This window comes from Sturnus vulgaris, chromosome 34, assembly GCF_052056855.1.
Source record: "Sturnus vulgaris isolate bStuVul1 chromosome 34, bStuVul1.hap1, whole genome shotgun sequence".
Classification (NCBI taxonomy): Eukaryota; Metazoa; Chordata; class Aves; order Passeriformes; family Sturnidae; genus Sturnus; species Sturnus vulgaris.
Window position 1 is genome coordinate 66,397 of NC_142276.1, and position 12,301 is coordinate 78,697.

Below are 12,301 nucleotides of genomic sequence, written 5' to 3' on the forward strand. Positions count from 1 at the left end.
CTTTATTCCCAATACTTGAAACCATATAAATTGCCTCACTGGAGTCCCCCAGACCCAGTAGCCGCCCCCCTACACGCCACGCCGGGCCCCAGCGGCCGCGCTCCGCCGCGGGCCCCGCCCCTCGGCTGCGCTCCACCCCGCGCCGCTCCGCCCGGCCCGGCCCTGCCGCCCCCCCCCCCCCCCCGCGCCGCCCGGCCCGGCCCTGCCGCCCCGCCCCCCCCCCCCCCCCCGCGCCGCCTGGCCCGGCCCTGCCGTCCCCCCCCGCGCCGCTCCGCCCGGCCCGGCCGCCCCCCCCCCCCGCGCCGCCCGGCCCGGCCCTGCCGCCCCCCCCCCCCCCCCGCGCCGCCCGGCCCGGCCCTGCCGCCGCCGCCCCCCCGCGCCGCCCGGCCCAGCCCTGCCGCCCGCCCCCCCCCCCCCCCGGGCCGCCCGGCCCGGCCCCGCCACCTCCCCCTGGGCCCCGCCCCCCCCACCACCACGCCCCGCAGCTCCGCTCGGGCCTGCCCGCCGACCCACCCCGGGCCCCGCGCCGCGCCGGCCGGGCCCCGGCGCCACCCCTAACCGCCGCCCGCCCCCCTCAGATCCCGCCCTTACCTCTTCCGCCGCCGCCTCCGCAGTGCCCCGACCCTGCGAAATACACGCTATTTATGGCCAGGCCAGCCAATCAGAGCCCGAGGCAGTTCCGGCCCGCCTATCAGAACCCCTCATTCCCGCCACGTTCGGCTCCACCCCCATCAGTGCCGTCACCGTGTCCCCGCCCACTGTCCCCGCCTCCTCCCCACTCTCCGCCCCCGCCGAGCCGCCAGGGACCGCCCCTAACAGTAAATATGGCGGCGCCCGTCCGGTCACGTGATACCGGACAAATATGGCGGCCCGCATGACGTTCTGCGCGCCGGCGTTATGATCTGCGGGGATGTGCTGTCGAGGTCCCGCGGGGGGGTGGGCCGGCCGGCTGACGCGGCGGTGAGCGGCGGTGTTGCGGACGGGTGACCCGGGGGACGCTCGGGTCCCGCGGGGGGGCGAGACGCCGTGGGGCGTTGACGAGATGATGCCAAGAGGCGGGCCGCGGCGCCGAAGTTCGGGGCGGGAGGGACAGCGACGGCGGAGACGCGACGAAGTCGGGCGGAGGGCGGACCCGGTGCCGCGCGGGGGGGGCGTGGGCGGCATCGGGACCGGCATGGCCGCGGCTAGCAGGGGACGCGGCGATACCGACACTGGCACGGGGTCCGGCGCTGCTCTCCTGCTCCGCCGCCAGGCGGCGCTGCGCTGCCGTCCTGCCGGGGCTCTGGTCACGCTCCTGCTAATCAATAATCCTAATCCATAATTTGGGGTTGGTTTTTTTTTGGATCGTGACACTTGGCACAGGAGGGACATTGCCGGCACAGCCCCTCCCCTGCAGAGCCCAGGGAAAAGACGTGGTCGCTGCCTTTTTTCCTTAGGAGCTCTCTGTGCATTTTGTCTTTCACTGTGTGTGACCACCTCCTTTCAAGGGCAAACTCGGCTGTCTTCCTGACTCACAGCTGCTTTTATTGCTAAGTTTTCTTTGAAAGAGACATGAGCAGCTGGAACACCGAGCTTGGATGTTGCTGCTCTGCTGGAGAGAGGGGACTGGGGTGTGGAAGGAGTGAAGAACCCCCCAGGCAGTGTGGCGCTGCAGCTCTTACTCGGACTGAGCCTCGTTTGTGGAAATTGATGCTGTTCTGTGCTTCACTAGAAAACCGGTATTTTTTCTTTCCTTCGGGTTATATTTTACTTGTGCATGAATTCAGCTGTGTAATTGCATTCAAGTGTGCAGCCAGTGTGGCCACCTCTGTTTTCCTTTCATTCCTCGGGCAGTAGCAACTGCAGAACCCTATTCCAGGTGGCAATGATTTCTATATTTCAATAACATATTTGTTCTTGATGCAGCACAGCAAGATAGCAGCCATGAGTTTCTAGAAGGGTGTAGGGGTGAGAGGCTGCAGGGCCGGAAGAGCAGCGGTCATATCAGCAGGAGAAGGCTTTCTTACTTCTATTTGTTGCATATCGGGCATAGGTAAGTGCAATGGGAGTGTTCTGTGGCTGCAACAATAGCCTTTAATGCATTAAAAAGTAAAAGCCTTGTGTAGAAAGTGGGGGGAAACAACAGAGATTTAAAGAGTCTATAAGTGACTAACATAAGTAGATGCAATAAAAGGTTAAACAAGGAATGCTAATGGGTAATACTGAGCGATATATCCTTAGACAAAATATTCCTGCTTTATTTTATGCTTGTGCACTTGGACTTTTTTAGGACTGGCTTTGTATTTAAACATTGCCTGATATGCGGCGTGTGTGACTTCGTTACTTACATGCTAAAAAGCAGAGGTTTAGTATCTTCGGTTTTTTAAGGGGAATAATGCCATGTTTATCACATTGTCTGTATTCTTAATTTTCCTCTTTTGTATTTTTTGTTTGCTTGCATATTCTCTGAAAGGTGGAGGGAAGCCAGATGAATTGAAAAAGAATCCAATCTATCTAAGGCTCGATTCTCAAGTAATATTTACATCCCTGAAGAAGCCTAGAAATACATAGTGGGATTTTTAAAAATGCACAGAAAATTCTGGCCATGCTGTTTGCAGAGCTGATGAAGTAATGCTTAAATGCTTATTAGTAATTAATTCATTATTAAATAAATGTATTTATTTTCTTTTTTCCATTACAGTCCATTCTTTTCCTGGCTCATTTAGCCCTGGACTGTGCTTGTATCCAGCCTTACTATGGCTAGATGCTTCGTCTCTGAGAGGCCAAGTGCAGCAACAGCAGGAGGGAGGGAGCAGAGCTGTCTTCTCAAGGGAGTACGGGCGGGAACAAATCTCACTGAAGGAAGTTTCTCAAGATGCTCTGGCTGATGAATTAACTAACGTAGCTCAGAATGAAAGTTGATTTGGAGTCTGAGGTGCTGGTGGTGTGGGGTTTTTTTACCAAATCTTTTTCTCTTTGATTTTAGTTTGAACGGTTCATACCAAATGCAGATGAGATTCCTGTCAACTAACTCTAGTTATCTTAATTCTAAGTGCTCATTTTCAGCTAATTGTCTAGACACTCTCTATCATCAGCGAAGAAATAGAGGCACTTCAGGCGTGATTAATCCCATCCTAAAATAGGTGTCTAAGCTGGGATGAATTGGAAGTAGTCTTCCTCCACCAAATAGCAGGAGAGCGCTGACAACTGGTTAGACAAAGAGGAGCTAAAGACAGGTGAGATGGTCCCCCTCTTTTCTCTCTTGGTGGTTTCACTGACTTAGGAACCGAGTTAGATTTTTCAGTATTTGTGGAATAGTTTGATTGTGTGAAATAGATGCTGGTATCCAATCCACCAGATTCGAGAGTGTGTGAGGCAGAAAATAATGTACCCAGTTTCACTGGTCCTGTGCATGGACAGCCTGTGCTTTGTTAGTGTTTGTCAAATGGTAGCTGAAAAAACAAAATCTGGTGCATAAAGCGTGGCTCATATTCCGGGCTGGGATCAGCCTAGAGATCAGCAGCTACCCACAGGGAAGGCTCCACTTGGTTACTGCTCTGTACAAACAATCTCGCAGAGACACTTGAAAGCTGTCCTCTCTCTCATTTGTTTTCTGAAATGTTAATGAATGAAATAAATATTCTAAATTAAAAACAAATTAAACGCACAGTGTGTGTGCAGCGTAACTCAAAAGTAACTGGAATGGAAGGCATTTCAAGCCGGCAGAAGTATTAGTTCAATGGCATATAAACGGTTTTCTCAATAAAATTCAGAATTCATATCCATTAGAACTTTAATGAAGGTTGAAACTTCCCTCAATAAAGAGAGTAATTAATAACACTTTTTACAGTAGGAATCCTGTACTTTTTATTCCCATGCATTTTTTTGTGTGTGAAATGATGTGAATATGCCATTTAACATTAAATTAGCAAAAATGTTTCTATTTCGAGGTATACTTTGTAATGGAAACAAACCAACTGAAGGCAGTTATTGAACTTTCATTTGCCTCTCCAGAACTAAGGTTCTGCTGAATGTTTTTCGTAATTGGACAATAATGTTTTTCGGACAACAGTGAACCCTTCACTGAGGAAGTGTGGACAAAACAGCCATTTCTGTGAAATGAAACAGCTCACCTCTATGAAAATTTGCTTAAAATTTAAAGGAACTTAAAGGTTTTTAAGCCTGCCCTGATTCTGGGCTGAGATAGGAGAAAATAATGCCGTCAGATTCTCATTAAGGTCTGCCCATCTCTGAAATATTTCCCCTGGATTTTGGTAGCAATTTAAGTATGCCAGTGGAAAAAATTACTGAGTTTCTATGATGTGTTTTGGTTCTTGAGCTACTCATTGTTTTTTCTCTTCCCTTTGTTACTGTAGTTAAGGAAAGGAATACCCAAGGACGGGAGTTTCTCCTAGATTGTATCAGAGCTATCTCTTATTCATATTTATTATACTTACATATATTATTATACTTATTATGCTTACATTTTACTGATATCATCTTAACATAAGAACTGCAAATCCTTAAAATCCCCTGCTCAGTAGGCACAGAAGTCTGTGCTGCAAGACCACGTTTCCTTGCTTGCTGTATGTTATAGTGGAAACAGGCCAATCAGTTAACTGCATAATTGTCTGATTATGGTGCACAATGCAGCATCTTTTCTCATCTAGTTGTTCCTTCAACTGTACCAGACAAGATGCTGTAGATGTTTAAAAAACAGAAGATTCTTCTGTTTTACTTTCATTAGGACATAACTTTTGCTAGCATTCTGATATTTATTGTTCTTTAATTAAGGCGGTTTCTTTCTCTTACCAGACTGTGACTATAAAGACATACACATCATGGGTTATCTTTTTCATCCTAATAATAATAATAATAATAATAATAATAATAATAATAACATTGTTGCCATTACTTTTCCATTTATTATCGTGACAGATTTTTACAAAGGATTTTAACAAGCAGATTTCTGGAGTTCTTAATGGGGTTGGAAGAATAGCCTATGCATGTCATTGTACATGCATGGTGGAATGATGAACATAAATCACATACCCCCACACACACACAGAGAAAACAAGGCACTGGTAAGACTGTACAAGTAATAAATGACCGAGAGGTTGTTGATACAATAAAAACTGAGCTTCTAGTGTCAGCAGCCATCTCCAGAGCCTAAAGCTGTGCGTGGCTCTGGGGCTCTCTGTCCCTCTTTCCGTAGGTGTTGGAGCCCACGTTGGTGGGCGGGTAAAGGGCCCCGGCGCTGCCGCTGGAGCGCACCAGGAAATCGGCCAAGCGCTGCGTCACACACGTGGCCGTGTTGCATCTCCTCTTCTCCAGCTGGTGACTGCCAAGGTGAAACAAAGACAGCCAGCAGTAAGTCAAACAATGAGCCATCGAGTGTGCCACTTCTCATAGTCATTTGAGCTCTGCTAATGTGGGAGTTCTTTTAATATGTGCACAAATACAGGAACATTAGAATCTTCCCACCACCTACTTTGTTCCTGAAAAAAATCCTTGTGCTGGGTGCTATTATCAGTTTTAATGATGGAGGTTATTCAAATGCAGAGACATGAACTGTCATATGTCGTTTTTATTGATATCCTGCACAGCAGTTTATGACATTTAGAAGACCTGTAATGATAGTATAGGTGAGACACAAAGTGAAAGCAATGATTAAATGTTTAACTTTCAGCTGAACTTCTAAATCTATTTAGAGCTTTTGCTGATATCATGAGGATTACTAACATAATGATGATCACTAACATTTATTCAGTTCTCATGTTTTCACAGAATTACATCCTGCTCTCACTGAAGTGAGTGGTAATATTCCAGTCCACAGCAAGTGGATTAAACCCAAAGACTCTTTCTCCCATCTGCACCACATATCATGAGAAGTAGCAGGCATTGCCAGCTTCTGCCAACTGCAGAATCACTTAGGAGGGTCTTTTGCTCTGTCTCTCTCCCACTTAGCTCTGACTAAACAGAGGTTTCATCTAAAAAAAAAAACCTGCCACATCTCTTTTGAAACACCAGCAAATTGAAAGTTCTGTTGTGGTGAGAGAAAATCCTTTGCTGAATGATACTTTAAAGAGTGTCCGAGGAAGGATCCGTATCTAGAAATAACATTTTATGATCTGAACCGACAGATCATTTACAGAACTCCACGTAAAACCTATGTAGCACGAGGGGTTTTTTTAAATTGCAATGTAATGGTTAGCTTGGGTTTTCAGACTTGTTTCTTAGATTACTGTGTTCTTCCTTCAAACAGAAATACTTGCTCGCAGAGATTGCCTACTGAGTTGTTGCATATTTTCTTGGACTTCTTCATGCTGATACGGCATGAATTAGATATCACTTTGTGGCTAAAATTTACTGTGAAGAGCAGCTATATCCCAGTTTCAAACTCTGAGCAGTTACCAATGTGTTCCTTTGCTTACTGATTATTAAATCTATCATCTAAAATGTCATATAACCTTTTGAAGTTATTTGTATTGATCTAATAATACCAGAGGAAAGGCAGCTATGAAAGGAATGTCTGTCTTATACAGGTTCTTGATTAGTAGATAGGCAGCAGTTCTTAAGCAATTAATATTTTAAATGTGTAATTGCATTACAAGAAAACTGTTGCATAGGGCTTTATATAACCTCCCATTGACTTTCATGGATATTTCTTTTGGTTTTATTCAAGTCCTTACCACACAAGGTTCAAATAGCAACTGGTTCTCACAGAGGTCCTGAAATTGAATTTATAAATAACAATATATTTCAGACAAGTGAAATTCTCTCAGAATCAATTTCTTCTTTTCCTTCTTCCTATGATTAATATTTAATTATGTGATTTTAAAATTGCTTAATTACTGAAAGCATTTTTACCATAAAATAATTCCATTCCAGTAGAGCTGCAGTATTATTAAGAAGGGTATGTTTTCTTTTCTTTCCCCTCCAGGCTTGGAAATCTGATGAACTTTTTAAAAAGGAAGGCGCTTGCAAAATGCACCTTTCTTCACAAGGTAATGTAGAGTTTGCAGCCTCTTTAATTTAAGAAAGTTTATAATCGTAAAATGATCAAATGATTTGAAACAAAGTCCCTGGATTTCACTTTCGACCCTAAATGCTTTGATCTTTTTGTTACAGAAAAGCTGATCTTTATGCTTATAGGAAAGCTCTGTTTAGTAGAAGGATATTTTAATATCTTTTTTTTTTTTTTCCTGAGGGAAAAAAAGCAGAAGCAAAGTCTCTCAAATAGCAGGATATCACTGGAACAAAGTTTGCTTCATGATTCAATCTGATATGGCTGGAAGAAACAAGGAAAATCAATACCTTTTTGTCTTTGCTGCTGGTTGTTCTGGCATTTCCTCACTGAGTCCTGAGAGTGTATTGTGTGACATTACAGGCAACATCCATCCTTGTCTCTTGGAAGTACCATCAGATAGATCATCAGCCAGAGACAGTAATCTCTGAACAACAATAAAACAGTGAGCTTGAATAACTCTATTTTTATATTATTTAAGACATGAAAGCAAAAGCAACTCATGCAATAATCTGAACACCTTTTTCCCTAAAAAGAAATAAACATGATTATTTGTCACTCACCCCTCAATAGGTGTAGCTTCCAAACAGCTCAGAGTGACAGAAAGTGCAATGAAGAAAACTGACAACTTCAGGTTGCGCATCTTCCCTTCCAAACTTTCTGAAAAGAATAGTGATTCAAAACTGAAAGCTAACCCAAATACTCTTCAGCACATCCTATCACCGATGCCCATTCTGTCCTAAATCAAGAGCAATTAGTCTTTTTCACAAGCTAGAGTGAGAAAAATGATCCCTTCAAGTTTAGTGACACAATTCAGTTTCAGAAATATAGCTCTCAGCAGTAAATGCTCATTTTCCATCCAGTAGTTTCAATCCTATCCCTTATCTCTGATTTGCGTTTCCTGACATATCCCAGTCTCAAATTCTGGTCCCCAGTGCAGTTTACTTTAAAGCTGTCTTAGTCTTTTCCTGAAAAAATGCTCTTGATTAATAATAGGGGATATAGTGCTTTTCTAAAGGCGCATCTTTTACACTGCAGGGAAAGTAAGAAAAAAGGCAAAGTATTTACCTTTTTGTGGTCACAGATCTAACTGGAGAAGCCAGCAAGCCCTCTTGGTTAGCAGGAAGTGTGCATGCAACAATTCCACGCTTGCATCTGGCTCTGGAGTATCCTTCTCCCTCTTCCTTTCTGGCAAGTCTCACGACTCTTATATATCCTCGACACCTTTCTCAGCTCTGACATCAGGCAGCACAGAGAGACTGTCGTTAATTCCAATCCCTACAGACAGAAAGTGCCCCAGAGAGGAGCAGAGGCAGGTGGGTCATTATTGCACTAGTACATCAGTAAATATTCTCCTGCTGTATGCAGAATGCCCTCGTGAAGGTACTGCAAGAGCATATTGCACATCAGAAATGTAGCCTCAATTTTACAGCTCTGATAAGCTGCTGTGGTTATATTCCCTGTGGGTGTTTTCGTGGGCTAAATAAGGTAACAAAAGTCACAAAGAAAGCCAGAGCAAATGAAACGCCAGGCCACTGGTAATTGAAATACAAGAAAACATGTCTCAGAAAAGATGGAAAAGTTAAAGTTGTGGAGGTTTGCTGTACAATATAGATAGAAAGCAAAGGTATCTGAAGGGATAAAAGCTGTATGATGAATAAGAAAAGAGTGAAAGTTATTTAAATTGACAGATAGAGTTCTCATTCAGGGTAACACGGTAGAAATCATGCACATTTTTCAGTCAAGTTTAAATGTCAATGAAAATTCTGTCGCTATGAATGTAAAATCTCATATTTTAAAAACCAGGTGGATTTGTCATGAGTGAAAATTGAGTCAATTAATGCTTTTCAGAAGGCAAAGACTAGGATTAAAAAGCCAGGAAATGTCAGAAAAGCCAGAAAACGTGCAAATTTATTTCTCTAGTATGCATAAAGTATGGTTGAGGGAAAAATGTACAGCTTTTAATAGACTAAATCCAGTGTTGACGAAATATCTAATTGCAGATTTCCAAGGATACAGATTAGAACCATTTACCTCTGATTTCAGTGGAAATTAGGCAAATCACTTCCCCCTCCCTCTCCCCCCCCCAGAAGTGTGAGAGCTGGAATCCTTCTGCAGTCGACTTAATTTTCTTTTCCTCCTCTCTTTTAGGACAGGAAGAATCACGACTCTCCTGCCATCTTTGCCAAGAGCTGTGGTGTTTGATCAGCCAAAGCCCAGAGGCTTCAGCACCAGAGGTCTGAGCCTGGAGGGCTCCTGGTGCTGCCCGTGCTGTGGGCTATGTCAGAGGATGCAGGGTTCCTCTTTGCCTCCCTGCTGGGATTAACTGCCATGGGAATGTGGGATCTGGGTGAAACTCCAGCTCTCCTGGTGTTCAGGGGAGCAAGGTCTGAGGGACTCCTCTCTGGGGATGTGCGGTGAAGGACTGAATAGTGTGGAAGGAGAGTATTTATAAACTGTATCACTGTTTCTCCCAAAATTGGGGTGGAGCACTGATGGGGGCGGTTGGGTTTGGTCTGGGCCGGCTATTCTTTGTGCAATTTTTAAATTCTCTTGTATGATTTACTGTCCGGTATCTTTCTAACAAAAGCTGACATAAATTTAGATTAAGGATTAGAACTTGGGTCCATTCATTGCAAACATTTGACAAGGCTGGAGGACTGGGGTGGTGACTGCTCTCAGGAAAGGTTACTTCTTAATACTGTGTCAGATTTCCCGCAGTGACTGTCAGGCCTGCATGGCTGTGAGTTCGTGCTCTTCTCACTGGGGAAATAAGTTCAGCAAAATTAGAAATGTTAGAAAAATCCAGCCAAAAATTCCACCTCTGTACCCCCTAAGTTTTCCCAGTTTTTCCCAGCTAGGAGCTGCACAGAAGTCAGGCAGGGGAAGTGACAACAGGGAACAGCTGAAAAATTCAAAGGCACAAAGAGGAAAGGGGAAAGGTTTCAGAAAACAATTCTATGGTCTAAGAATAATTTCTGATTCCCTACTGAGAAGAACACGAACTCACAGCCATTCAGGCCTGACAGTCCCCTGCAGTGAGAGCTCAGCACACATCCACAGAGGCAAGTCCAGCATCTTAAATGAAAAAATAAAAATAAAAACCAGAAGAAAAAGGTGATTTCTTTTGCTTCAGAGTTATTTCAAGTTCTTAAAGCCCAAGCAACATTTGCTCTCGATTTTGGTTGGGTGAATCATGAGCAGTGGGCACGGGTCATGCCATTCATTGAGCAGAAAACCCGGGGTCATTTAGAGGGGACACAAGAACTGTTTGTGTAGCGACCTCGGGCTGCAGAGGGGCAGGAGAAAGGCCAAGGGAGCTCCCCGGGGCCACCAGGGCCTGTGGGGAACAGAATGGACGCTTGGAGTGGAGGTGAGGAGTGGATCTGAGTTCATCTACAGGGAAATAAGGAGGGGATACTCTGGAGTGAAAAGCTGAGGTGATGAGTTCACCCACCTGGGCACGAGTTGTGTTTGCACAAAGTGGGACCAGAGGTGAAGGTCAATCCAAAGTCGATCCTGCTTGACCTCTGAATTCCAGGATAAGTTTTACAAGCTGCCAAATGAGGGAGTAAAAATACACAAAAATGAAACTGAGAGCATTCATGAGGTTCCTGGGAGTCCATTACACTGTTGTCATAGAATTCTTAATGAGTTTTGAGCTTTTAATGACAACAATTCAGTACTTTCTTTGGATTAATCACTGTGTAGGATTTGGGGTTTATCTGGATTTTAAAGGCGTCGTGGTGGCCCTGACACTGCTCAGGAGCTGGTAGGAAAAGCAGGGTCAGAGCTCCTGGCAGGCACAGGGTGTTTTTCCCAGAGTGGATTGGGGAGGAATTGTTTGGGACTTGGTTTGTCCCTCTGGGTGATGCCAGTTGCTGTGATTTGTGTAATTCCATACATTTAACTCCCAATACTTCCCAGCCCAGGAGCTTGAGCTGACAGGGCAGCACACAGATTGTTCTCTGTGCTGTGCCCCGATTTGGGGTTCGCTGTCAGCTTTGCTAGCTCCCGTGAATTATGCCCATAGCCCCGAATTCCCTGCTCAATTCCCTCTGCCATAACCTCACAGCGCCTCATGGAGTGGGGATATACTGTGGCAGGAAGCTCAGCAGCATCGGCACAGGGACAGGTGTATATTCCAAAGAATTTGCTGTTTCAAACCCTCATTCCCCAGCCCCGCCGATGTCCCTGGGGGGCACTTGACAGAGTTACCTGGATTTCAGCTGATTTCACCCCCCCGAGCTCGGGCTCCAGGTGATCTTTTCAAGCAGGAGAAGGCAGGGGCCGGAGGCGCTCGTGGCCCGTGCCGAGGCAGTCCCTGGGGCCACGAGAGGACATCTCTCCCTGCAGAATTTCAGTTCTTTCCAGAGCCTCAGCACTGACAGAGGACAAAGAGGAAGATGAGGAGGAGGAAGAAGGGGGAGAGGGTTTGAGAGGAGGGGAAGCCCAAATCCGTGCTGTGTGCGGAGCTCCGACAGCACGCTGCAGCCCGCAGCTCAGTGTGAGCACGGGGCAGAGGAGGCGATTTCTGGGCATTCAATCACCCTGAGGCGGGCCCGGCACCGCCCCTGCAGCACCGTCCCCAGCACAGCTCGGTACCGCTCCGGGATCACCCGGCCCCGCCCCCGGTGCCGCCCGGGACCACTGGGGACCGCCCCTAAAGCACCGCCCCGGCCCCGCCCGGTCCCGTCCCCGGGACCTCCGTGCCCCGCCTCGCCAAGCCCCGGCTCCGCCCCGAGCCTGCCCGGGCTGCGCCGGGACCATCGCTGGCGGCCCCGCCCCTCTTCCCCGGGCCGAAGCGGGCTGAAGGAGATGTCCGCACGATTGGAAACGCCGCCGAAAATCGCACCCGTGGGATCGGTGTCGGCGTCGTGCGCAGGCATCCCACTAGAGCGAGCGGGCTCCTTGCTGTGCCACCCTCCTTTTGCAGCCAGAGTTAGAAGGTCGGGGAGCGACACCCGAGCCGCCATCTTGGGAGAGGCAGGCGCGCAGTACCGCGCTCTGCCCACAGGGTGGCGCTTGGGAGACAGGCAAGGGATGGAATCAAGGAGTGTCCCAATCCTTGAGAAAATCCCCCGGAATGAACGCCCCAAAAAACCCCGACCAGAACTGAGAAACCTCCTGCCTCTGTATGAGTGCAAAGGGTGTGCAAGGAGTGTGCAAATAGTGTGCATTAGCAATCGATCGGCTGGCATGAGCAATCGATCGGCGATATAATCGATCGGCAGGCATTGGCAATCGATCGCCGAGCTAATCGATCGGCAGGCACGATCAATCGATCGCCGATGC

General features: G+C 47.0%; 1 protein-coding gene and 1 long non-coding RNA gene across 6 annotated transcripts; one reads left to right on the forward strand and one right to left on the reverse strand.

The window, feature by feature from the left end:
- The first annotated feature begins 1,254 nt into the window (after positions 1–1,254).
- On the forward strand, positions 1,255–7,465 carry LOC148220571 (uncharacterized). Of its 2 annotated transcripts, none has more exons than XR_015798723.1 (4): positions 1,255–2,032; positions 2,681–5,349; positions 6,923–6,986; positions 7,190–7,465. It is a non-coding gene; the product is annotated as an uncharacterized LOC148220571 (long non-coding RNA). The 2 variants fall into 2 exon arrangements; XR_015798722.1 differs by having other exon boundaries at positions 1,255–1,718; positions 1,906–5,349.
- LOC148220572 (islet amyloid polypeptide-like) lies at positions 4,882–12,025 on the reverse strand. 4 transcript variants are annotated; one of them, XR_015798716.1, is made up of 7 exons: positions 11,862–12,025; positions 11,225–11,390; positions 10,464–10,562; positions 8,075–8,284; positions 7,570–7,666; positions 7,297–7,433; positions 4,882–5,320 (listed from the first exon to the last, which is right to left on the reverse strand). XR_015798716.1 is itself a non-coding variant. In XM_088155067.1 (3 exons), exons 1-3 carry the CDS (start codon positions 7,647–7,649, stop codon positions 5,149–5,151), a joined length of 387 nt encoding a protein of 128 aa, XP_088011193.1. In that variant the 5' UTR covers positions 7,650–7,660; the 3' UTR covers positions 4,882–5,148. The 4 variants fall into 4 exon arrangements, 1 of the variants encoding a protein (XP_088011193.1); XR_015798717.1 differs by lacking the exons at positions 4,882–5,320; positions 11,862–12,025 and adding an exon at positions 5,552–5,607 and having other exon boundaries at positions 11,225–11,690; XR_015798718.1 differs by lacking the exons at positions 4,882–5,320; positions 11,862–12,025 and adding an exon at positions 5,552–6,710 and having other exon boundaries at positions 11,225–11,690.
- Between the last annotated feature and the right edge of the window lie 276 nt (positions 12,026–12,301).

Bases quoted from the DNA above. Each gene is read 5' to 3' on its own strand.
- LOC148220572 (XM_088155067.1), bottom strand. From the start codon at position 7,649: ATGCGCAACCTGAAGTTGTCAGTTTTCTTCATTGCACTTTCTGTCACT. The intron at 7,432-7,569 runs GTGAGTGACAAA...TGTTGTTCAGAG, and splicing joins GAAGCTACACCTATTGAGGG to ATTACTGTCTCTGGCTGATG. The intron at 5,321-7,296 runs GTATTGATTTTC...TCACCTTGGCAG, and splicing joins CCAGCAGCAAAGACAAAAAG to TCACCAGCTGGAGAAGAGGA.